Here is a 27,140-nt window from a genome sequence, read left to right as displayed (position 1 = left end):
ACCAATTGTGTTGCTCTACAGAAGGCAGCGGAGTTGTGAGTAACTGTTATTTCCCAGATGATTTGAAAATTTGACTTCCAGAGGCAGTCGTGACGATCAGAGCACCATGTGTAGACACACCAAATTTCTTTCTGTCTTCATTCTCTTTGGGTTGTTTTAAATGATGAAATCTACTGGAGGGGCAAGAGTTCCCCTGTGAATGTTCCTGGAATATTTTTTGCTTTTCTGCACTGCACTTTGCTTTAGGCGACCTGTAATTGCCTTAATGTAACTGAACAGGAAGTGTACTTTGCAAGGTTGAATTAGCATGTGAGATGTCTCTGTCTCAGTATGAGTCAATTTATGTGCATGGCAGTATGTTTACATGTGTTAGTTGTTCCTTAGTTCGTTATATTACATTCCAAATTTTTTTTCTTTTCCAAAATTTAAAGGCCCAATTTTCACCCAGGGCTTCCTTGATATTTTTAATCTCAGAACATAGATGCTGTTGGTGTTAGTTGACTTGTGATAGATCTCCACTTAGAAATTCCTTTCTCTAACATCTTCCATTGCAAATTCTTTTTTAACATACAAACAACACATACACACACACACGCACACACATCTCCACACTTTTCTTTTGGTAAAGTTGGTCTCTCTCTGTGCAGGCAACCCTCAAATTCTACTCAAATCTTGACTGACATCTCCATTATTCTGAGACAGGTGGCTGAGCCTGGCCTTCACTTTTTAATTTCAAGGGCACCAAGTGAACATAGGACAAAGTTAGCACACTAAGCTTCCCTGCGCTCCTATTCAGTGGGAAGTACTTTTCTTCGTGCGGCATTACAGAGCTTTATCACTCTATTTATGTGCAAATTGCCTGGATTGTTGAGGGTGAAATAGGGTGCAATTGTGGCGCTTTGGACATAATTGATTTTTTAGCGTTTTCCATCATGAGACCTATTGCTGCCATTTCCTCTAAATGCAAAACCTCATTATTGTACCTGGGAGCAGTGCTGATTCAATATCCCCAAGAACGTTTGCTGATAAAGTCAGGGAAGTCCAGTTCTCAGGATCTAAAATATACAGTGGGTTATAACAACGTGCAGCAAACTGCCTCTAAAACATGGCAAACATACTTTACTCCATGTTTTAAGCCTTTTGTCAAGCTATTAAATGAGCCACTACTCATTATTCATACTGTAGGTCCACATCAATCCTCACCATGCACCCACGCAGAACACCCTGGGATCCCTAAGCATTACCCTCTTCCTACTCACCTTCCTAGTATCACATTTCCTCTACCAAGGGATGTGGAGGAGACACAAAAGGAAAGAAAAGGACAAACCAAGAATCAGGGTGCTAAGAAGAGATGATTTGGACGATTTATTTCACAAGAGCTAAATACGAATATCATGTTATTGCTACTTCCACAGCTAGAATGTTTAGTTACACAGTATCTTAGTTACACAGTTACAGTATCTTCAGTCCGGCAGCACTGAAGATCTAAAGATTCTAAAGTTTTCAGCAAAGTTTCAAGGTGGACACCCCAGATTAATGTCAGTAGAAAGAAGACATGACCATCGACTGACTACCAGCATGGCAAGGCAAGATGGCTAGATTTGCTCCTTCAATTTTTCAGCTAACAACACCCAAAAGCAATGCTGGGCTACAATCACACCAGGAGTAGATTGAAAATGACTTCAAGAAATGTGAGAATCCAGTCGCTCACTGAGAGTGTGTTTCTACCTCGTAGCCACCAATTTCTTGGCTAAAGTAAGGAATCAGCTGGGAGAACCAATAATTGCAGCCTTCTGGGAGTGCAATAAGTTCTATGAACAGGCGAATCAGTTGCTGGTCAAGTTTGGAGGGGCCAGCAGAGCATTAACCCAGACAGACCCAGTCAAAATAAAATCTAAAGCCACATAAAAATGTATATAACTCAAATCTCAAAACAAAGACATTGACTATGACTATGTCTGAAGAAAATAGGTTTTTAAAAGAAAAAGAAATCTACCTAACATTAGCTCTAATAAACCACTAGCATGGCTGTAGTCCTGTTTCCATTATGTTCTGACTGAAAATAGCACAGTAAATGCAAGGGAATGCGTTGGTGTGGGAATGGTACTTCCGGGTAGAACAACATGTGAAATGCAACCCAGAAGGTGCAGTTTGAGTAAAACATCCATGAGTTTGATGGCTTATTAGACAACAACACGCTGCACAGAGCTCTGCGATACATGAGACAGGATTTTCCAGCTCTGGTGTTGGTGGCTATTATTCAGGCTTTGCAATCAGGTCAGGCTTCTACACGTGTGTTTCAGCGGCAGCGTCTTCCGCAGCCTTCACTTCCGGAGCTGCAATATCATGGTGGCAAAAACATCATTTTCAGGATCACAGAGGATCAGGAGGCGGTAGGGCGAGCAAGGAAGTGTAATGATATCATATCACAGTGGAAAATCATCATCGGCACATGCTACTGCATGTCTGAGCTCTATTGTGTGGTAATTTGCCTTATTTCTGTTTCATCCTCACTACCATCTCCTGCTGTTGGAGCACATGTTCAGCCCGTACACCCTCGTCTCTCTCCCAGCCTGCAGAGGACAGTACATAAAGTGCATTTCTGAGCAGAGTTGAGCCAAGTAACTCCGTTAAACCTTTTTAAAGTCAATGTACAGCTGTCAAGTGACCTCAAATGGGAAGGCTGTGCTGGCTTTGAGATAAAAACAACCCTGGAGGACAGAGACGCTAGCATGTGGCTACTTTCAGACTGATGCTTTGCTACGTGCTGATCTAAACTCTCTGAGAACACATTAAGGCTAAATTCTCTGTTACGGTTGCCAGTTTATTACACATTGTCCACCAGACTACGGTTGAATCTGTGTGAATGTGTAAAGTGTATGTGGCTTGCGTAGAAGAATATGCCACTGCACTCCTGTGTTTTCTTTTATGATAAATGTATTTATTTATAGTTGATATTCATTTTATAATATATATTTTTAATATGTTCCCCTCTTCTGTCTTGGCTAATTAATTAGTCACTGCAGACTTTCTTTATTATGAGTTATGATTGATTATGAATTGATAAAAAAATTCTCTTGGGGTGTTGAAAACGAACAAACAAACGCAACACAAACATAAATGATCAGCCAACAGAATGAGACATGTGAAGGGTTGTTGAGCCAGCACACTGTTGGTTTCATGTTACATGTTTAATCATCTTGAGAAAAGTGTAATTCTCTGTGACAATTACAGCTGCCACACAAATCCAATTTTCTGAATATAATTTAATTTCCATAGGATTTTTGAAAAACACATCATTACCTGAGACAAATTAGCTATCTTTACATGTCATTCCACTTCATTCCAGTTACCATGTAAGGAAATTTAACTTCCTCTATAAGAGTGACATATTTATGTGGTGTATATTTCGCCATGTATGATTAACAGGTTAATATTGAGAGTTGATGATAGTAATAAGAGAAGTTAACATGATAAAAGATAACATATTCCCATATGATGCACACCTAATGCTGATAATCAATGAAAACTTGGGGTCTCCAGTGAGGACAAAGAAAAGAACATCATTGATTTTCTGGCTGGTTGCCTCCTGATGATATTTTCAACTGCGGCTACAGCTCAGTGAGAACAGATCACAGATTAACGGTGGTCAGATAATCACATCACTGCTCAATATATTCCCTACACACAAGTCTCTGATTGTAAATACTGAGAAATGAAAGCTGAAACTGTAGGTGCAAAACTGGAAACAAGTATACACATAGACATACACACAAAGACAAAATGAATCAAAAGTAATCAAACTTTAGTTCATAAATGTCTGCGTCTTCTGCAAACAAACGAACATCTCCTCTTAGGAACAACAAACTCTGGAGGTTGTCTTGTGAATTGTGTTTTTTTTTTATTCATTACATTTGGTCCATGCAGTCATCTGTCAAGGCGACAGTGGGCTTTATTTTTTTCACAGATGCTGCAAAAACAAAATACGTGATGGAGAGTAGCAGTACTGTAGCTGAAGGGCTGCTTAGTCTGAGGAAGAGACCTCTGCACTGCCTGACACAATATGAGGACAAAATCAAAAAGACTTTCCCTCAATACACAAAACAGTGTACACTGATCAGGCTTTTTTGAAAACACACTGGCTGTGTACACAATCACTCTATACTTCCAAATGAGCACACTATATTCAACATCTGCCACTCTGAATGTCCATGCCCAAATGTAAAACTTGTGGTATATATTACCCCTTAAAATTCCCACAACAAGGCACGCTCACACATAGCAAATGAAAAATCAAGTGAAGGTATAACAGCTATAACACTTCAAACCATGAAATGTAATTATGCTCAGTGTAGACCTGCCCTGTATTACACTGTCTACACACCAATACCAACACCCTCCCTCCTGAGGGGAAATTATGCAGAAAATACTACCATACATCATCTTTTATCTCCATAGTGACACACTGAGGCCTCATCACTAATGCTTGTATAAATTCATGCGCTACACAAATCCCATTGAATGGAGTTATGACATCCTGGAGTCTGGTCTGCTGCGATCTTATGAATTATTTCTGAGGTAAGGACTATTCATCATCATCATCATCCTCATCAGATTGCTCACAAGAATGGAAGTCACCTATACCAGTAAGCACTAAAGTGTGATTCATTACACGCGTGTATCTGTATGTATGGTGTGTCTCTGTGTGTGTGTGTGTGTGTGTGCGTACGTGCTTGCTTGTGTGTGTGTGTGTGCATGCTCAGCGAAAGGTTTCCTCTTGAGGGTCATGTATTTACGAGACTCTCCAGAGTAATTCTAATGGATTCATTACCTACTTCACTTGTGTGTGTATTGTGTGTGTGTGTTTGCTCATGCATGCATGTGTTAGCATGAATGTTTGTGAGCGAAAGCACACTGTGTGTGTCAGCTCACCCTCTCTGTACTGTGACACTGATTTTACTGTGTGAAGAGACAATAGAGACGCCTCCCATTGAGAAAGTGAAGAGTCTTCATTTTTCATGAGCACTTTGAGCTCTGTGTGTGAATTATTGATGTCAGTCTTCTTCGGGGGTAACAAAACCCCCATAAAGGTTTCATTCAGCAGTAGGTTGGTGGACGAAAGGCTAACCGCAACTTGCCTAACTGGCAACCCACAAAGATCGTTTTAATGACCTCACACCCACAGTGGTAATATGACTCAGTAAAGGCCCTTTCACACTTTGATACTGATATGTTAAAGTAATTGCTGTGTGGCTTTTAAACATCGCTCTCAGTTCAGGAGAAGTGACAGGACTGTTACAGATTGAAGGCTGTTGCTCACATGGTAAGACAGGTCTGCGGCCCTGTTTTCCTGCAGAAGCCCAGGAGCGGGAGGAGAGTAACACCATTAAGACAAAAGAGCGTTCACACATGCTGCCACAGTGAAGAAAAATAAAACAAATAAAACAACGACTGAATTTTTAACACCAAAGCTTGTCTGTCATCCATCTACTGTGAGATGAGGATGCTCATGCATGCTTCATTAATTTGAATAGAAGCTGTCTAAACATCTGTAGTTTTTCTCATAAACTCATTAGGAATGACAGGCATTTTTCTTATGCACGTTTTACACAATCCAATAACGTTCTGAAAAAAATTAGAACAATCAACTAAAAAGTTTATTCTCCATGTTTCTGACTTTGTAGGTAAAATGTTCTGCAGGATGTTCACCCTGTAAGTATAACTGACATAAATGAAAGTCGAACACGAATTCTGAATTTGAAAATATGCTCACCTGCCAGGGTCACTACAAGATTATCACTTTCATTAAAATTGATTCATTTACGGTGTTTCCTCTCTCACATGGCTGAACTGATGAACTGAACAGGGTTTCTGCAGGGTTCATTAAGTTAAATTTGAGACCTTTTTCATATCATGTAAAACACAGTTAAATCCATTTCCCCAGACACTGTCCACTTTGGTTATCTGTCAATCTAGTTATCTATTAATATGTCACATTTTTTTCAATACTTAATAGCTGTATATAAAAATAATCCCTGATGGAGCCAGACATGCAGCAGAACATGGATTAAAAATGATTAATCTACTGAAGTTCATTTAAGTGTTTGCCAAAATCAACACTTGCCAATTATAAGGAAATGAACAAGCAAGCTACCGCAGCCAATAATAACAGAGAGTGTATGTTGTATGTAGAATAGTCTAGTGTTTGCTACAGGCTTGAAAATTCCACAAAAAAAGACAGAGAGATAAAATGGAACAACCTCCTGTGTGTTTAATAAACTGTAGCAACCATGTGTTTCTGTGTGACGTCTGCCTGAGATCACCAACATTTACTGCTTACAGTAGGCAACATAAGATATAAAGATATCTGTAAATGTAATATGGGAGTTTTTAATCTTAAAATCTTTAAAGATTTTACTCTTTTACTCTTAAAGGGAAATGTATTCAACTTTTCAAGGCCTGCAGACACCCAGTGACAGAAACTCTTGGAGCATATGAAATCTCAATGAGGTCTACCTGTGACATGAGAAGTAGGCAGCACAAGACACACATTTAAAGGGCAACTACAGCAATTTAGTGCTGTACCTTCATAAACTCACAAGAGACAGAAAGCAGCAGAGCTCATGTTATTGTGACTTTTAGGTCCCAGTGCTTCCAACAACGCAACCATTAGTATCCTTTCCTTCAAGAGCGCCTGCCTGGTAAACACACCATGTAATTCAAAGTAGACACCCCTGCTCTGCACCTTCAGATAACCTTGATGCCACATGTATTTATGCTAGTTATGCTAATGTTTCATACAAAAATTAGCTGTCCTTTAAATAAACAAGATACAGTGATGTGGATACCTCAAAGGGCCTCAAGAGCAGATTCAGTGAGCCGGTTTGCTTGTGTGTCATTACAGGCCCACTTGTCCTCATTCTCACATCTGTAGTGCACTCTGCCGTGTCTCACACAGACAAAAAGGGTTTTAAAAGGCAGTGATGATGCAAGTCTGACTCAACCTCATACCTGTATGTCTCTATTTTATGAGTGTAATAAGACAGAGCTCATCTGTCACTGTTGACCCTACAAACAAAAGGAGAGACAACAAGAGAAGAGGAGCTGGAGAACATGCAAAAAGGATATTTTAACTGGACATGTGGCGTTATCTCTAGAGACAAGTGAAATGGTTCTTACTAGGCAATCTGGCAGCTTCTTCAGATAAATTAATCATTTGGAGCCACAGACATAACTCAAGCAGTCATTTAGTTTAGTGTGATGTGATGCACCAGGCTGGCATTCAGACATGACATTTAATTTAATTTGTCTGGGTGTTATCATGCATAAAGAAACAGAAAGAAAGGAAGATACAAAGCACCTTGCAAACATTGTCCCTCTGCTCACTAATGCGAAATATATTCCAGTGAAACCTGCAGGTTTCACAGGAGGAGAAACACAGCTAAAAATGTGAATCAGTGCAAATAAAAGGTCATCACAGGGACATGAGAAGGCTGGAAAAGAGGTAAGAACGACCTAATGGGTCGGAAGTCGGTGTCATTTTTGATGGACATCCTGTCGGAGTGGTTACCTGAGTGCGATGTGGTGGAGCCTCCACGGCTGTAGAGGGGTGGAGCCTGAAAGGCGTAGACAACGTCGCTATCAGCAATCGCCGTCAGGTCGTCGTCATCTGAAAAAGAGCGCTGGAAACCCGTGGAGTACAACTCTGACAGGATGACCTGGAGAGAAAGAGCAGGAGAGGCAGTGTGAACTCCCTCAAACAAGCCTCGCAGAGCTGGACTGGAGTTTTTTTTTTTTTATAGCACTGCAAACGAAAGTCCAACTGAACTTTGTAAATGAAAATGAAAAACACGGATAAATCTCTCTGTCTCTCTCTGTGCTAACTTGCATAGGCGCATGTGTCACAGGTACAGGTACTGTACACAGGCACACTTAGAGAGAAAACAAAACTATTGAAGGTATTTCTAACCACAGAATGTAAATGCTTAAGTTTGCTGCTTTAAATCTCTAGAAAAACATCGTATGAAACAGCTTGTAAAAAAACTCAAAGAAATTTCTCAAACAAGCAGAAAATCAGAGACGATGACTTGGCAACTGAAACACGTCCAGATGAAGATTCTGCAAAGGAAATTACATTACAGAATGTCTTTTTATCTATCAGAAATGCGTATTTCCTAGTTTTCATGTTTCAGTCAAAATCTTCAGACAGTTTAACAAAAACATCGTATTAAGTGAGGAGAGCCATGTAATTCACTGCTGAATATTTTGTGCTTGGAAGTATTTGAAGTGTAGCCTGAGAGGATTTCTTTATATTCATTTTTTGTTGTCTCTTACACCCTGACTGCAGAAAATACACATCTGTTGTCTGGCTAGCAGTTGTCCTGTTAAATGAAATATCGAAATGACGTGACAGGATTGTTAAACTGCCGGCAACAATATCAAACAACACTGTGATGAATTATGATTTAATTCTCACTGGTGAAACAGACTCCATCATTAACTCATGCATGAGTTAAACACTGTGGTAAGTGACCATAATATAATTTATATTATAATTATCTTATATATTATCTTATTTATAGGAACCTGATCCAGCATCATGGTGTTCCAGTACATGTGCACATGTCCAACACATGATGAAAATTAAGTCTTAAATAGTGAAAAAGATGAAAAGGATGGAAAGAGAATTTATGACACAACCAAACCAAAAACAGATTCAGGAGCTTCACGTCTTTATAAGAGGGAGACAAAGATGAATGTGGTACAATCACTCACTCACACACACACACACACATCCAAGTCACATATAATGGACAGGGTTGAATATATGGATACAGATAAAGGAAGAAACAGGCAGTGTGTTCCACAGCTTCCCGAAACGATTACAGATTCAGTAAATCTGTGTGCTTGTGTGTGTGTGTGTGTGTGTGTGTGTGTGTGTGTGTGTGTGTGTGTGGCTGGTTATTTCTCTATCCTCTATCCTATCCTCCTACATTTTGTCACAGGTAAAGGTAGGAATTAAAAGCAGAACCAGTTAAGGGTGACAAACGTTTAAGTTTTGCTGAAAAATTTAACAGAAGAGTGTGTGAGATGTTAATTAAGCACAGTCTACACCAGCACACAGACCCGAAAAGAGGTTTTATTTTTATCTGCTAAGTCAGTAAAAAACCCTGTGTGGGTAGACCACGGGTGTGCATGAGATGAATTAGGTGAACAAGAAAATCTCAAACTGTGTAGTAAAATGAATTTCCTCATCAGGGAACCCAAGAAATGGAAATTAATCTTCGGTCAGTTTATAAAACTATTCAGCAGGGAACTTAAATTGTACAAGAATGCCAAAAGCTTCCATTTCCAAAATAGGTTTTGTGACTGCACTGATTTAGAAAGATGTCTGCCCCTAAGACAATCACAGAAATCAAACAGAAGAATAAGACATAAGGAGACAACACAAGACATATAGTGCATCATTCATATCATGCTTCACTCAACTAGAAGCAAATATTGGGATGATTTACTACAGACTATTATTAATATTTCCTTTTATGGGCCTGGAATGGATGTATTTTCCATCCATCCATCCATCACACCATCCATTTTCTATACTACTTATCCAGTAAGGTTAAGGGGCGGCTGAAACCTATCCCAGCTGACAACGGGTGAGAGGCGGGCTACACCCTGGACTGGTCACCAGGCAATCGCACAACTGACACACGAAGACAGACAATCACACACACGCTCACACACTTACACTTAGTAGCCAATTAACCTTCTGGGATTGTGGGAGGAAGTAGCAGAGGAAACCCACACAGGCACAGGGAGAACATGGTCCCAGGTACCTTCTGTCTTTTGACCAACCCACTTGTTTGAAAGTGAAAACAAAGTTGGATATTAAATTATGATTGCGTAACCTGTCCATTGTAAACATCCACTACATGTAGATCTTGTAGAGTTACTTCCTGGTTGAACTTTGATCTGTTGCACTTGGCACAGTAAAGGGTGGATTCTGTTTTCAGTTTCAAGTAACTTCCACTAATGTGTGTGTGTGCATGTGTGTGTGTACGTGTGTGCACACACACACCTGGTCTGGGGGGATTTTGCCCTCCTCTGCCACCATGGCTCTCAGGCAGGACAAGGGACCAAACAGAGGTACAGCCAGCCCCACGCGCAGGTACCTCTGACCCTTCGTATTGAACACCAGCGTCACACACATTGACCTGTGGGGCAAAGAGAAGAGGAGATACAGTGTGAGGAAGTGTGTGTGTGTATTTATATCAGAGGATCATACACGATAAGCTTGCAGGAGCAAAGCAGTGAATTGTTTCACAATTCGGATTTTGCATGCTTACATGATTACAGATTCCATACGCGCATAATGCACAATGAGTAATTTACATATCTGGATGCAGATACACATACACACACACACACACACACACACACAGAGGTGTTACACACATAACATCTGCAGACACACGTCAACCAAAAAGAAAAGTGCTATTGTGCAGAATTCGGGACTGGCGGTGGCAATGAAAACCATGTTGTGAGTTTGTTTAAGAGAGTCTCAATGTATTTCAGCTGCTAACCTGCAAAACATTCAATAAAATAAGACTTTGAAATGCATTGCTGAGCTGTTTAATGGCTAATAAACTTGGGGACTTGGGTGGATTTCCTCTGATGATACTGTTGTACAAAATCTGATTCCGTGAGCACAAACACATCTGATTTGTTTGCGTCTGACTTAATATCTGAAGTGACTTGACTATTTTCAGATGTTTCCTTTTAGCTTTCCCTTTATCCCTTGTGCATGTGTTTGAGTATGTGTGTGTGTCTGGCTGGTTATGTGTAGATTAATGTGACTGGACTTGACAAGTTAAAGCAGTACATTGGTGCTGCAGTGTGCTGGGACATGTCTGATTTACAGCAATCTAAGCACCTGAAAAATTATGAGGACATCACAGAAAGAAATAATAAACAGCAGACTGGATCTGTAAGTAAGAATGACGACAAGATGAGAGGACGGAGAGTGAGTTAATGAGGAAAGATTATGAGTGTAGAATTGGGAAAAGACGAGGGAAATGACAGTAAGCTCACGCCTTCTTATTTGGGGTGAAGACTGTGTAATCGCTGACACCTCTACTTCCTGCTTTCCATCATGCATTATTCAGGGTAGTAGTGTGTTAGCAGTAGAGCGGCTGACAGGTCAGACGGTGGAGGATCTGAGCAGCTGTTTTATTTACGCTATTAGATGCTCTGAAATGAGACATGGAGATGTGAAATGGAACAGGATGAGAGGTGTGGGATGGCACTTGAGAGGAGAAGGAAATGGAGATGCCATCCTCTAAAGTCATCTTTTTGCAGCCTCCCAAGCCCGTGCGTGTTTGGAGCCGAGTAGGCTCGATTAAAACAGCAACCTCTCACATGTTTCCACATGAATCACGGAGTACATGATGCTCCTTAGGTCGCTTAAAAGATCGTGAAAAATCATGTTAGAGATGGGATTGTGCTCAAATTGCTTAGCAGTCCTTCCCTACAAGTGTTTGTGCATGTTTTAGATCATTCCTGCAAATCATGTTTACTTCACATGATACAATACCTTATACTTCATATTCATATTACTTCAGTGTTTGGAACAGCACATGCAGATGCAGCAAGCAAGTAAATCTACATTAATTTGCTGTTTTTTGCCTCTAAGACCACAGCACATATTCCTCGTAACAGAAATACTGTAATCAACATTGGAAAAGGAAGAGTGGAGTATCAGATTCGGTGCAATAGATCTTGAGACGATCTCTGCTAAAGGCATCTCCAGACCAGTCAATGAGACCAACATCAAACCTCACCGCAAGATCTGAGTTAAGGCAACCCAGGCTGGATCTAATGTTATTCCTCTATCCAGCCTACTTCTGGCCAATGCCAAGTCTTATGAAATAAGACTGAGACTCACTCACTAACATGAAATCAGACATTTTTTAATCAAAAGGACATCAGAACTGCTCACTGTTCAAATTCCAGCAGAACGTCCACAACTGCGTGCTCCACTGTGTGTTCCTCTTTCCCTTCTTTTTCTCTGTGTTCCTTGGCAGACTGCAAACCAAATTTTATGGTCCATACCACCAACTAATGTATTATTAACTCAAAGAAAACATTTTGGTTTTATTTGTTCTGTTGATCAGCTATAATTTCACTATTGGCCGATAGCCAGTAATATCAGTTTCCCATTGTTGGAACTATAATTTATTAGATTATATATTATATATATATTGTGCATCTCAGTAGTAATTATGCTAAGAATCACTGTGCAAGGTTAGTTCAGGAGAAAACACAGTTAGAAATAGTGCCACCCTCCTTTTTCTCTCTGCCATACAGACATTATCTACAGCACCCAGACCTGGACACCACACCGCCAGCCAGACCCTTCTGCGCCTCTGGGGGCCTCAGACTTTTGAGGCATTCTGCTGGGATACTGCTGCAGCAGGAGCATGCAATGAGGCCACTGTGCGTGTGTGTGTGTGTGTCAGGTCTGTGTGGGTCCAGCAGTGATTCCAAACTGAATCTGAATGAATTCCCCTGTGTGCTGGGCTCAGACAACTGCAGGACAGACCACACACTGCAGAGAAGTCGCGGTTTAAAGCTCAGTTTGAGGTTAGCACTGTGGAAGACATGCAGAGAGGATGCAGAGCAGCAGCGTCTGCATGCTTGAAGATAGGAAGAGTCATTGAACATTGTAGACAAATTGCTAAATTGTGTGACTGGAATTCAACTGATATTTTCTTTTTATGCACAACCGGATACATGGGCAGAAGGAGAAAGGTGATGATATGCGACAAAACCTACAATGCTGTGGTTGGCCAGTGTGCCTCATTCCACTGAATTTTAAGGCCTTACACACCCTCACAGGTGTGTTCAGTTATTCTGTAAAGCTGGGTGGCTGCAAAGGACACATTTCGCCTATTCACAGACAGGAAAAATACAGATGAACTTAATAACAGTAACAACAGCTGAGTTTCATAAAGTGTCCCTGTAACAGTGACAGTGACTCAGCACACACAATAGGACAGGACCTCCTCTAGGTAGAAAGCATGTCAACATGTCTGCTGTGCAGCAGTCCATTAGATCTCTGCCAGAAGTTGGATGGAGAATACTTCAGGTCACACTGAGAGTACCAAAAAGAACGATAAAGGTGTACTTTGTCTCACCCTAACAGGTGGAACTCAGCTAAAAGGAAGATGTCAATCAATTTCCCACAGTACCCACAGAGTTCTAACAAGAGGTTTAAAAATCAGGCAAAAATAGCTAAAATCACCTGTGTGTGTGTGTGTGTGTGTGTGACAGGTGTGTAAGGCCTTAAACTGGGACCCAGTGTCTGAGTGCTGATGCCAACAGTACATTCAAGTTAAAAACTCTAATACCTGTCTGTATTGTCAACACCAAAATAGTCCTTTGTGCATTTCCTCTCCCTCTCTTCTTCTCTTTCATCATATGTCAAAGTCATACAGCGGGACCTTGCTGACATGCAGCTTCTGGTACGGTTAAAAATGGAAACACAGAAAGTGTTTGCTCAGGGACTTTTGATGGCCAACATTCATCACTATGATATGACTGTGGCCAATAGCTGTTAGTGTGCAGACTATGTTTGTTCGAATGTGTGCATACCAGTGTGTTTTGTATTCATATTTGTCAAATTTCCTTTGGAAGTGCAGGCTTTTACAGCACATCTGCTGTGTGTTTTTTTCTACTTACCCGTGGAGGTAAATCATAATGCCGTATTAGACAGTCTAAATGATCATATTCATATCATTGATATCCAGTGACAACCTAATGCATCCAGGGTGTCAACTTCCCAGCAGCTCAGAAAAGCAAGTATGGTGGAATAAACTCAAAATATAAACTCAGCATAATGACTATAATGAGGCCAAAGTGAAAACATAAAAGATAAAAATGTACTTCTAACACTGACAACTAGACAGTGCAGACAACAATATCTTAGTATAGTGCTGAAATACATGCGCCAGCCCATAATCAAATGATACTTGCCAGTAAAAAGGTTCAAATAAGCTTGTCATATGTGTTATACATCACCTGGTTTGTCGTAGGGGAATCGGCAGGGAAATACATAAAAATGGGTCAAAGGTGTTGCTCTGCTTAAGGCAATGAGGGCACGTCAGAGAAGACCTGCAGACAGCAGAGAGAGAGAGAGAGAGACAAATTTAAACATTTTTATACATATGTACAGTATATGTGTATGTAACCTCAGGTCACCACATGCTCTGAAAGAACTACACTCATTACATGTTTTTAACTCGCCATAACTTCCTTTTCCTTTTCAAATTTCATCCTGCTTCACTCAATGTTGGTCCATTTTCACAAAGTTTATGTCCTTTAAATATTACTCTGTCCACTGGAGACCACTTTTCACCTTACATGACTTCATATACAGTGCTGGACAGATGGAGTGACAGATAAGAACAGGCCAAATGCTCTCATTTCCTCCTAACTAGAAGACTAATTTGAATACTGTATGTGGACAATGGTGAATACTAAGAACTGAAACAGGCCATCTGGACTCAATCTGATGCTGAGAAGAGGGCAGCAAAGCAACAGAGGTGCAATGCCGCTCCAAATTTTGAAAAAAGAAATAAATAGAGTGAGGTAAGTGAGGTATTACATTAAATATCCTAGAACATAATGGTGTGGTAAAAAGCAGCACTATGCAGAGAAAAAAGCAGAGAAGAAAGATAAAGGATGAAAGCTGTAGAGGGGTCCTTGGAGACAGAGAGGACAGTAAAGACAGAAATGGTTAAGGGAAGAGGAAACAAAAGTGGAGCACAAAGGGACAGAGATGAAGAGAAAGACAAAGCACAGGGCTCAGTCAGAGGACAGATTAAACATGAACAGAAGGTTGGCTGCAGGACAGTGAAGTCAACAGAAACTAGAAAGCAAAGCCGATGCAGAGAAAGAAAGGACACGACCCGTCAAGGACTTTGAGCCGGTGACAGTGATGCTGATCAGAGTGGGGGGACTGACATGAGAACAGATAAACTGTGGAATCCCAGCTCATGGGCTGGTATTGGCAAAAATCTGCAGCCAAACAAGAGACAGATCACTCAGAACACTCAGCGACCTCAAGACCAAAAATATCAATATCGCTCTCATGAAGGAGTCAGTGAGTTTTCTTGGGAAAACAGCTATCTAACTCCAAAACAACAACAAAAAAAATATGAGACATAGCGTGTTAATTCCTGAGCTTTGGAAGCGCTGGTAGGCTCATTTTGTTACTATTGAAGTGAACCAGGCTAGCTGTTTCAGGTCCAGTCAAGTTAAGGCAAGAGGCTCTTATTGCCATTTCAGCTGTTTACAGTAACAGTAAACAGTGAAACGAGGCAGTTCCTCCAGGTACCAGGTGCTGCATTAGAAGTTAAATACAACACTGTACATAGTGCAAACCAACGCAATACTATACATAATGCACAGGACTATACATAGTGCACAAGGACTGTGCAGACTATACACACAACACAGAGACTATACATACTGCACAAACTATAGATGCCAGCACCGACAGGACATGGTCCTATAATAGAACGTTTGAGACAGCCACAAAGTGCAGGCAGAGACAGTATTGTACACAGTGTGACTGGTATAAAGTGCAGGTAGAACAGTTGCTGTAAACATTACAAGGTCAGGTGACAATGTGCATGTTGTGTACTGAACTCTCAGAACTGAGGAGTCTTATGGCTTGGGGGAAAAAACTACTGCACAGTCTGGTTGTAAGAGCCTGAATGCTTCAGTAGCTTTTCCCAGATGGCAGAGGAGTGAACAGTTTGTGTGATGGGTGTGCAGGGTCATCCACAATGCGGAGGGCTTTGCGGACTTTGCAGCATGTGGTGTAGATGTTCTAGATGGGGGGGACCCCGATGATCTCTTCAGCTGTTCTCACTCCCTCCTGCAAGTCCTTGCGATCCGCTGCGATGCAGTTACCATTACCAGGCAGTGATGCAGCTGCACAGGATGCTCTCAATGGTCTCCCTGTAGAATGTGGTGAGGATGGAGGGGGGGGGGGCTTTCCTGGGCTTCCTCAGGAAGTGGAGTCACTGCTGGGCTGCAATGTTGCTGCATTATAATGTTTTATGTCTGACAGCTTTGTGTGTATGTGTGTGTGTGTGTGTTGCCAGATGCTCCTTTCATCTCCTGGTGTCTCACTATCATTTCTGCCAGTTGAGCTGTATCCAAGTTTGCGGAGATACAAACTTGTCAAATGTACAAATATGCTGGAAATAATACAACAGTTTTCAGGCATTCGGGCTTCCACATTTCCTCGCTGTCAGTGTTGTAACCAGTGCGCCGTTGCAGCCAGTCACAGGCTCGCTAATGATGACAGTTTGTAGTCAGTAAAGCAGACTGACAGGCCGTATTCACACACACACACACACATACTCACACAACACTGTGCACACCCAAAGCTCTAGCCTACAGACACTCAAATTCACACATGTGCAGGCAGGAACATTTACAGCATCACTTACAAAGTTTGTTGTGAGGCTGACAGTGTTTACATTCTGATGGAGAATATGAGAGCACTAGCGTTTAGCGTGCGTTCCAATGTCAGACCAAAAGACCACCGTCCTTCAGTTCAGAGCAGATACCTGGGCAAATACCTGAAGCTTCACCACATGTACCCACAAACACCCACATGAACCGCACAGCAGCAGATGCTCTCATTTATAAGAAAGAAAGTTGAGCTGCTCAGCATCCCTCCATTCTGCTCAGAGCTAAATAAATAACACTCCACCAGCAGCATCTCTACACATCACGCAGTAATGTGTTGCCTGATTCCAGCATTTTTAATACTCTTCTTCTAAACTGAGAGGCTTTGCAGCACAATACAGGGGATGATGCAGGCGATGTGGATGATGTAATGTATGCAGCATTTAGTATGTATATCCTCTCTGGTTAAAATTAACTGACACAAACTAGTGATCTAACAACGACATGAGATTTGATGGGGTAAAGGACTGTTTCTTTATTTACAATCCAATCAATCAACGGGATGTAAGCAAGATAAAGCTATGGGCATAAACAAACACACAGTGACTGTGACAGAAGATTTAATAACAGCTTTTGAGTCCCCACATTCACAGCTTTAAGATGTATTGTGAAATGAAAACAACAGTTTTTACTCAACAGATGTAATTTCATCTGTTCCTGTTTTCGTGAAGTTTTATTTTCATCCAAAATAATTCGAGGCAGAGCTTTGGTTCGGCAACACTTAAATGTTTTTGTCAAAGAAACTTGATTGTTCAGTCACTGCAGTCTTGACCTTATTTAAAGTGTAAACAGTGTCAGCTGACAGTGATGGATGGAGGCCTGGGCTCAGGTGGAGACGCAGCCAGACGAGAACAGAACATACTTTGTTGTTGGTTTTAGCTGGAGAACACAGAAGAAAACAAGTAAAATGATGAAATCATCCCTCTCATAAAGTTGGGGAGTTTCAATTTATTGGTTGCTAGTTAACTAATATTTCACACACTAAGCTATTTATTGAAGCCAGTCAGATTCGCCCATAACAGCCATTACTTCACACGATTCAGTTTCAAAAAAAAGAAAAAGCTCAACAAGATCTCTTACACTTCATGTTTCACTCAGTCAGATTTCTAGTTGCTGGTACCAAAAAGCACATCCTTGCACCACTGGGAATTCTTCACAAACCTATGGTGAAACACCTGTGTAAACATTTATATTGTGTGCAGAATACATAGTTGTTGCACTTGGCCAGACTGTTGAGAGCAAAGCATCCACATTTATGAGTCAACAAGCCTCGATCCTGTCCTGCATTGCATGCAAAAGTACATATCATGACCACCAGGGTGATACTTCACAAGGTTTAATGAATTAGTAAAACTCCTGCTCTGATGCAGTGATTCTTGGGCAAATAAAAAAAATAAAGTAAAGTAAAATATGACTTACAATTAGTGGCGTTCTAATCACCTGTTTCTGACAGACAATACAGGCAAGCGTGCATGTGTTTTAGCATACTGTAGGTTCAATAATATTTTCTCATGGCAGACATTTAGATGAGAAATAGAAGGAAAAGCCCAAGTATAACTAACAGGACTCTAACAGTGGCACACAACTTGTAATGCAGCCATTATTGTCATTAGTTACACATATCAAACTCTGAGCACCTCTGAGCCTAATATGTAGACTCACTCGGTCTTAAAACATTAGTGTTGGCAGCTAGTAGGGGCCACATCATTTAGGCACAATCACAGCAAACTCAAAGTTGCATTGTGTCATAGCCGTCTATAGTTCAGTGCTCCTCCGGGTACTGAAAGAGAGAGAGCTCAGAGAGTTAATTTTCTTCTGTTCGCCTGTCAGTCTGTCAGTCATGTGTCACTGGCTATGGATTGGAGGGCATTCATCTCCTTCTATACGAGTAGAGACCTCCTGTCAGGGGAAATTAACTCAGCTAAAGGGGCGGCTCAGACTTTCTCTCTCTCTCTCTCTCTCTCTCTCTCTCACACACACACACACACACACACACGTTAGGTCACATACAGACCTTCACTTTTATACATCTATTCTTCCTCTGGGGTTAGGAGACAATATTGCAATTGTCTCTTCTCAATGTCACACTCATACATTTGATTTTCCTCCTTACTGTTAAAAACTAACTGACCAAATAACTAGGTGATAAATGGATTTATACCAACTCATGTAATAAGTAACGGAAGACAACCGGGCACACATGACTGCACTTTCCAGCTTGCTCTTTTCTATGACTATGATCTTGTTTCATTGCATTTTATTTTTAGTCTTAATTGTTTAAAAAAAAAAAAAAAGTTCTCATCCACAAACGGCAACATTTCTAAAACAGGTGGCTTGATTCAAAGACGTTAACTAATCCAACTGTCTCTCTCTCTTTCTTTCTCTTTCTCTCTTTCTGTGTTCACTCTCCTACACTCTTGCTCAGCTGCTTCCTCACTGCATTGTGTGCGATGGTGAGAGAGATGTATCTACAAAGTATATGAAGAATTGGGTGTCATCCTGGAGCAGACACCAGGTTAGGTTAACCTTTTGAGCAGAAGCATCGCTTACCTCTCTCCCTCTCTCTCTCTCTCTCTCTCACTCACACACACACACACACACACACACACACACACACACACACACACACACATAGGACTGGGTGTCACAGGTGATTTTCTGGTGGGTAGTCAGGAGTGGAAAAGTACTGGGGTGTTTTAATGAGCCAAGAATCTGGAGGTCTGAAATTCAACACACACACACACACACACACACACACACAGAGTTTGAATCCCAGACAGGAAAAGTTTAAGAACATGAACTCTTGTATAAATGGTGTTTAAATGTGATTCAGACAATTCATAATCGCCAGGACATACACACACACACACAAGTCAGTCAGTCACAGAGTCAGATATTTTCATTGTTTCCCACAGTTGTGCGAGAAAATCAAGATATTTCTGCAAAAAATGATTACCATTATTTTACCTATTGCAACAGAATATAGCTAGTTAATAATACATCAATTATTGGATGCAGAGTTTGATAAAATAGTTACAAAGATTATCTTAAATTATCTTACAAGTGTCCAACACAGTTTCCCAGAGCCTGAAGTGATGCCGACAAATGTCTCATCTGATCAGTAGTCTATTAACAGTGAACATTTGAGAGGTTTAACAACATTTATCTTTGTTTGAAAAAGGACTTTAATGATTAATTGACTACTGAATTAGGGCGGCACGGTGGTGCAGTGGTTAGCACTGTCGCCTCATAGCAAGAGGGTTCCAGGTTCGAATCCCGGTCTGGGCCCTTCTATGTGGAGTTTGCATGTTCTCCCTGTGCCTGCGTGGGTTTTCTCCGGGTACTCCGGCTTCCTCCCACAATACCAAAAACATGCACATTAGGTTAATTGGCTACTCTAAATTGCCCCTAGGTGTGAGTGTGAGAGTGTGTGGTTGTTTGTCTTTGTGTGTTGGCCCTGCGATTGACTGGCGACCAGTCCAGGGTGTACCCCGCCTCTCGCCCGTAGTTAGCTGGGATAGGCTCCAGCTCCCCCGCGACCCTCACGGATAAGCGGTATAGAAAATGGATGGATGGATGGACTACTGAATTAAACAACAAATCATTCCAGCACTAAACCTCAATCCTGAGGAAGAAAATCACAGTGAATCCTACCCTAATTACTTGCCATGACACTTTGGAGATTGGAGTCCAATTTAATTGTGCTGCTGTGTGGTCAAAGGTCAGTTTAGGCTCCAGCGGTAAAGACTTACTGTTCATAATTACTGCATAACTTGGAGTGAGCTGGCAAATGAATCTGTGCAGAAGACTGTTGTTTTGCAAAACAAAAAGGCATAAAAAGATCAAAGAGTTACTGCCATTTGATAAGGCCCTGCACTAAGTGGCTCGCACTCACTTCAAAGTCTGGTGCTACAGGGAGCTGGGTGGTATCAACAGGAGGGAGAGTGGTGCGTGAGGCTGGGCTCCAAGAAAGCACCGTGGGTGGCGAAAGCGTCAAAATCAAAGTGGGGAAGGTCACCGTCTGGCCCTGTTTTCTGCAGCACACTCAGCTGTGTGCTGTGGAATGACCAGACGGGTTCCTCAGAAAGGTCAACGCAAGCACATCCCAGCCTGGGTGAAACGGGGGAGCCCCAGTGGATCATCTTTGAAGATGAGAGAAAGTTTACACTCTTTTCTGAAACATAAAGTCTTCAAAGGATCTGGCATGAAAATATATGACTGGTGGAGAGAACATCTCATTCTGGACTGCCATCAGTTGGCTTTGTTGCATACGTAGCTTTTAAAAGGTTTTGCTTTGTGGCACTTTAATTGTTTATGGCCCTCAGTTCGACTTTTCAGACGACGAAGACAAACTGTGGGATTTGCTCACTTGTATGCGTAGCTTAATAAATCTGGAAACAATAGGAACTGGAGTTTCTAACCGGCAACATTTATTACACACGCTGTATCATATTCCAAACATTTTCAGATCGAATCTGCATCCAAATAAAAGGCACCGTGATAGAAGAACAGAAACCATCCTCTACTATCTAGTTTGTTCAGACGGAGACGGAGGCTGGGGTTTTCCACACGTCTCCCAGGCCATTAAAAATAGATGCCACAAACTGAGAGTGACAAACAGAGGAGGAGGGAGGGAGGGAGGCTTTGACAAAGACTCATTTAAACATCGTGGCACAACGGAGTGACTTGAGCACCGACTCCCACACTGGCAGCCCAAACCACAAGACAGCCCCAGCTCTAATCGCAAACATTTATTCAGATCAGACAACTCCACTGAATGCCTCTAAGGGCCATCTCTGTGAGATATAAAAAGAATCAGGAAGGAAGATGAGGGGAAAAAAAGAGAGATCAGCCAAGTGATGTAGACGCAGAAGAGAGAGAGAGAGAAGGAAGGCCACAGAGAGACACACAGATAGACATGGAGACAAACAAGACACGGCCTAGAACAAAGATGCAAAAATAAGACACTGCATGATCGAGGGGGAATTATTGCTCTTTTGTTAGTCTGCATTTAGAGGCAAAGTGACTCCAGGTCCCCAGTAATTACACGAAATAAAGAGGAGGAGCAGAAGATGATAAAAGAGTGAAAAAGGAGAGATAAAGGAGGACTCAGCAGACTGAAACCCGTGCAGGCTGCGGCTGACTAATGAGACGAGAATACAAATGGATATGAAGCAAATATACACAGAAGAAGGCCTGGTGAAACCCAGAGTAGAAAACAAATTGCTGACCATCTGGGCATCCAAGTCTATAATTTATAAAATGAGACTACTTTGTCTAACTTATGTGATGTGTTGTGGTAGTTATCCACTGCTTCATTAAGGTCTTGGAGCGAGAAACTGGTAAGTAATATTACGAGGGGAAAATGCAAGAACACAATTTTCGATTTTATTTTTAAAAGAGTTCTGTTCTACGCCACAAAGATAAATGCTTTGAGAAGAGGACCACAAAATCCTAAGTGAGGAAATGAAGACCGACCAAGTTTGTTAAGTGCTTCACTTATTAGTGAAGTCACTGAGAAACAGGCGCATCAGTTTTCCATGATTGTTTTCAGGTTTTCTAATGAGCTTTAGATTTTGGCCCACAGAATCACATCTACATGCAAGACCACTAGGAGCAATGTGAAGATACCGCATGCGCAGAAAACAGAAATATTCCTGAAATGGGAGAATTTGCTCCTTTCTTTGGTTGTATATCATCATAAATGTAAATTTCAGGTCTTGTTTGGACAAAACAATCAAATTAAACACATCACCTTGATGTGTAGATACACTATGAAGACAAAAATATTTGGTCACACCTCATTATTGTTGAATTTAGGTGTGGTATGAGGCTGTTATCCAGGGCTTGGACTTTGCCCCTTACTTCCACTGAAGGGAAATCTTAATGCTTCAGCATACCAAGACGTTTTGGAAAATGCTATGCCTCCAACTTTGTGGCAACAGCCCTTATAATTGATAAATTGATTAATTAAAAAAACATTTAAAATAAGTTAATTGACCCAAAATGCTTTCCAGGTTAGAATCAGTCTCAGTACAAGTATACATGATATAAGGATTAGTAAAAAAGTACAAAAAAGACAATAATAGAAAACAGAATAATATACTAACATGACAAAATCAGAATCAAAGCGAAAGAAAAAAAAAAAAAACAAAAAACAAAAAAAGTTTGGAGAAATTGAATAACCTTACAAGTTGGGACTTGACTAAAACATGGAACAGGCTCAACTGTGGCAGCCTGAACTGAACAATGGGTCATTAAAATGGATTTAAAACTGTCCTGGGTGAAATTCATGAGACAACATTCACTCACATTACCTAACTGACAAAAACTGCAACTGCTATCAGTGATGCCATAACAGAAATGTGAAATGCTATAAACAGTCGGTCATATCTGCTGACACACAGCCACACTGAAAATATCACATCTGTTCTTAAATTCCAGCAGAGCACAGTGACCCACCCACACACACACACACACACACACACACTCCCTTAGGTCTACTGGCCAGTGATGATGCTTAGAAAGATTTAAAAGCCTGGCGATATGGCTGATGTGTCATAAAAGAAAACTAATTTGGCTGTTTTGATCCAGAAGAATTGCTTTGGACCAGTGGATGTAACTGAGGTGTGTGTCCATATTTCCTGGTCCTTTTTCACTGCCCCTCAAGCTGATAACGCTCAAGCTTATCTTTGGAACATGTAGGTGTACCCATGTTTGTTGGCAATGCTATTAGCACAGTTTGACTCCAGCATCACTGCCATCGGAAGTAAATGTCCCTGAGCGTTGTTTCTCTAATCAGCTAATGAACTGGCAGCTAAGCTGATAATGCCACACGAACCTGGGTGTGTGTGTGACTATTTTCAGAGAGAGAATGGGGAAAAGAATGGATAAAAGACAAGGAAAAAGAGATCTTCAACAAACATCTCCACCCCTGAGAGTTACATGTATTTTCTTCAACTGACTCAGCGGTTCAGTGTGGTTCAGTGCAAGATATTTTAAATTAGTCAGCCTGAGGGTATCATGGGAGACAAGGCTACACAGGGACAGAGTCTGACTCTAAGCGTGTAATCAATCATCCGCCAATGAGGCAATGGGATAATCCCACGACTGAATGGCTGGTTAACCTCGGGGTATGGTGGTCAATGCTGTACAAGTGTCAAAGGTTGACCTTTTATTGAATTGTACACTAATCTGATGAAGGTTCACTGTGTGCAGTGCACCAAACATGACAGGACTACTGTGCAGGGTGACTGTGATTCTGTGAAGTGAAACCTTTTATCAGCTGTCAACAGCTGTTGACAATAAAATATCTCAGATGTTATTCCCAGCTGATGGGAACAACATCTGATGAACAATAGTTCCACCAGAAAACAGTAAAATGGATCACATCTTGATCATAGCTGCCCAAAACATCCCAGGTAAACTTTCACAGATAATGTTGCAGATTAATGTGAATCTCAAACTGACATATGTTAAATCCACAGTTTGCAATTCACTCTGGCATCAGTAATTAGAATGTTTTCTGTTTATCTGCAATCTAAGGCGCTTAATCCTCTGCTGTTACCAATGTTTCAGATCATGCTTAAACAAAACCGAAAAATGACTTTGCCTCTCACCCTGTTTTACACAAGGTGTTAATGGATTTGGTGAATTATCCCTGTTCAGACAAAGAAACACTAAACATGAATGTTATCTATGTCAAGTCATGTTATAATTGATGTAACAGGTGTGTGTCCATATTTTCTGGTCCTTTTTCACCGCCCCTCATGTCATGTTATAATCCTGGATATGGAAACTAAGGCTACAGTCAATCCATTATCTATCACCAGTTGTCCTGTGCAGAGCCTATCCCAGCTGACGTTGGTCAAGAGGTGGTGCACACCCTGGAAGAGTCTACAGTTCATCACATAGAGACAAACAACCACTCACGCTCATATTCACACCTACAGGCATATTAGATTCGCCAATTAACCTGTGGGTGGAAACCGGAGTACCCGGAGGGAACCCAGGCAGACACAGGGAGAACATGCAAACTTCACACAGAAACCAAGAACTTTCTTGCTGTGAGGTGACAGTGCTAACCACTCCACCACAGACAAACAACAATTATTAATTGATTTTCAATAATAATGCAAGAAACAGTCAATAAAATGAAATTCAAATGTGAGAAGCTGGAACACATGACTTTAGAGCTGCAGAGTAACAAATAGCCCCACTCCCTCATTCCAACAAAACAGTCACCTCATTCTGATAGGGTATGGACTGACCTCCCCAATTAATAGGCAATCTGAAAGTCGTCCCACACAGAGCAAACATTAGTGACCTTTGATGCACAGTGACTGTTATACCCACCCTATACTTACTGGCACATGGGAAAGTCTAACCCAACATTATGACATACGTTTACAAGGGACAACTCAATAGTTTCACTTAATCAGTTTGGTAGCAGTTTGTTACTACCAAGGCTGGCCAACAAAGAGCTGAAACAATTCTTATCAAGACCAAATCCTGACATTATTTTCTTTTTATTGTTTCTCCCCTGCTATTCCAAAGTTAGCCATTTCAAAGCATCATCACTGTTCAATCACAACATTAAGGTCTGAAACAAGCCTGACATTTTCACAAAACTGTATCTCCATATTTACCATTGTGTATCATGTTTACATTTCTCTAGAGTCCAGTGAAAAATGAAGGCAGGAGGTGAAGTAAACATGCACTGTCAAGTGTACCGACAAAATGTCCAGAGTAAATCACATTAGAACTGCAGGTTTTGCCTTTCCATTGAGCGAAAGAGAGCCAGAAGCCAGCACTGAAGATGAGTCTGTCTTACCCACTTTCTCAACCTACTGATTCTTATCCACAGAAGAGAAAATACACTCTCACCTGTGCTGAATGCCTATTCTTTTTAATGGTACATGTACTGCAGTCTGTATATTCAAACACAACTTGAGGACAATCAATACAGTGCCTGGTGGAATTCACCTTGCCTACTACATAATTGATAAGGGACTCAGTAGTAGTTTCCAAAATAGATAGTTTCCAAAATCTTGTCCTCCTTACTAAGAGCTTTACTGATGAAAGCCCTAATAAATTCACTTCAGTTACCACCAGCTCTCTGAAGACATTAATAACTCTCACTCCAACTGCAGGTGGCTGTTAGCGCTGGTGTCTGTGAAGAGGAATTTCTAATGCAATGAGCCTGACTTGTACAGAGAGGGCCCTGATCAGAGGAGGTCAGAGGTAAATGCCTGCCCTTAACTTTTCCCCTTGGGGATCAATAAAGTCTCATCTCATCGCTTTCAAAGTCTTCAAGGGCCATGTTTATTGATCACCTCAGTGAATATGGACTATATCATGTATTAATTGGAACACATTTAACAGCATGTCAAATCAATAAACATGTCTGGGTTCATTCTCTTACACTGTCTAATTTTAATCAATTTTGGTGGTCATCTTCAACACACAGTAACCTACTGAGTGGTCCCCAAAGGAGTCTGACAAGAGAACAGCTTTTAAGTTATATTTGAATGTGAGACAATCAATCGGTCGGTCAATCAAAGACAGACAGGTGGGTATGGCTCTAGTGGGTTCACTACTTAGTTAAGTTAGGCCACATTAGAAAGAACAGAGGGGGTTAGTTCAGTATACAGGGATCAGATATGAAATGTGCCTCAAAGTTTAAAGTTTTTTCTACACTTCTCGGTCTTCAGCAGTCTTCAACTTCTCAGTTCAGTCATGCCACGACCCTCTTGAATTCCTAAAAAGTTTGAGTCTAAAAACATTAAATTTGACATAATCTCAAAGTTAAAGGCCAAGCAACACAGACAATCAGCCACATCAGAGTTAAAAAAATCTAAGTGCCTGTGCTTCTAACCTGTATTGAGCCTGAAAATGTTCCTGGACAAAACTGTGTCGATCTCGAGGCTGTTGTGTGCTGGCTGAACTGGGACTGGACGGATCCTCCGATGAACTGTGTCCCTGCAGACAAAGAGAAAGAGGGACAGAAAGGAGACAAATAATCCCTTAAGTGGATATGGTACATATTTACTTCTTTGCAGTGAGATTAAATAAGAAACATATTGAACACCAGTTTCCAACATGATGTCTTATAAACAAATGAAAGCTGCAGGAGGAAAGATTTTCTTTTCAAATGAGTCTGCATGCAAGAAGAGCATCCCCCTGTGACTGGCACAAGAACAGACAAAATTTTCTTCAACAGAAGCCAACTAGCACTTTGCCCTTCACCTGCAGTATTTATAGACAATATACTGTCCAAAAATGAAATCCAGAGTAATGAAGTGTGAATCAGCATTTTTGCTCACTAAAATTTATTACTTCCATAAACTAAGAGATGATCAAACAGAAACATATATAAACAGATGTAGAGAAAGAAACAGAAAGAGAAAAAAGAGAAATTTACACATCTCTTGCTCAGTATTTGTTCCACAAGGCAAAGTGAATCAGACAGCATAGACTGTGAGGTAATCAAACGTGGTTCACGTTCAAGTTAGAGCGGTCAGAGCTAAGTTCAAATGGTAAACAGCAGAACATCATAGTCGGTACAGACTGGAGTCCCAAAAATATTTGGGACA

General features: G+C 41.0%; 1 protein-coding gene across 1 annotated transcript in view; it reads right to left on the bottom strand.

The window, feature by feature from the left end:
- usp43a (ubiquitin specific peptidase 43a) overlaps positions 1-27,140 on the bottom strand; it is a 102,269-nt gene that overhangs the window by 43,017 nt on the left and 32,112 nt on the right. Inside the window, exons 3-6 of the mRNA XM_046410587.1 lie at positions 26,423-26,526; positions 14,080-14,172; positions 10,079-10,214; positions 7,571-7,718 (exon numbers count right to left, since the gene is read on the bottom strand). Coding sequence (XP_046266543.1) covers positions 7,571-7,718; positions 10,079-10,214; positions 14,080-14,172; positions 26,423-26,526 — 481 coding nt within the window. The remainder of the gene's footprint in view (positions 1-7,570; positions 7,719-10,078; positions 10,215-14,079; positions 14,173-26,422; positions 26,527-27,140) is intronic.

Source organism: Scatophagus argus, chromosome 2 (assembly GCF_020382885.2).
Source record: "Scatophagus argus isolate fScaArg1 chromosome 2, fScaArg1.pri, whole genome shotgun sequence".
Taxonomy (NCBI): Eukaryota; Metazoa; Chordata; class Actinopteri; family Scatophagidae; genus Scatophagus; species Scatophagus argus.
This window is presented reverse-complemented; position numbering and strand designations above follow the sequence as displayed.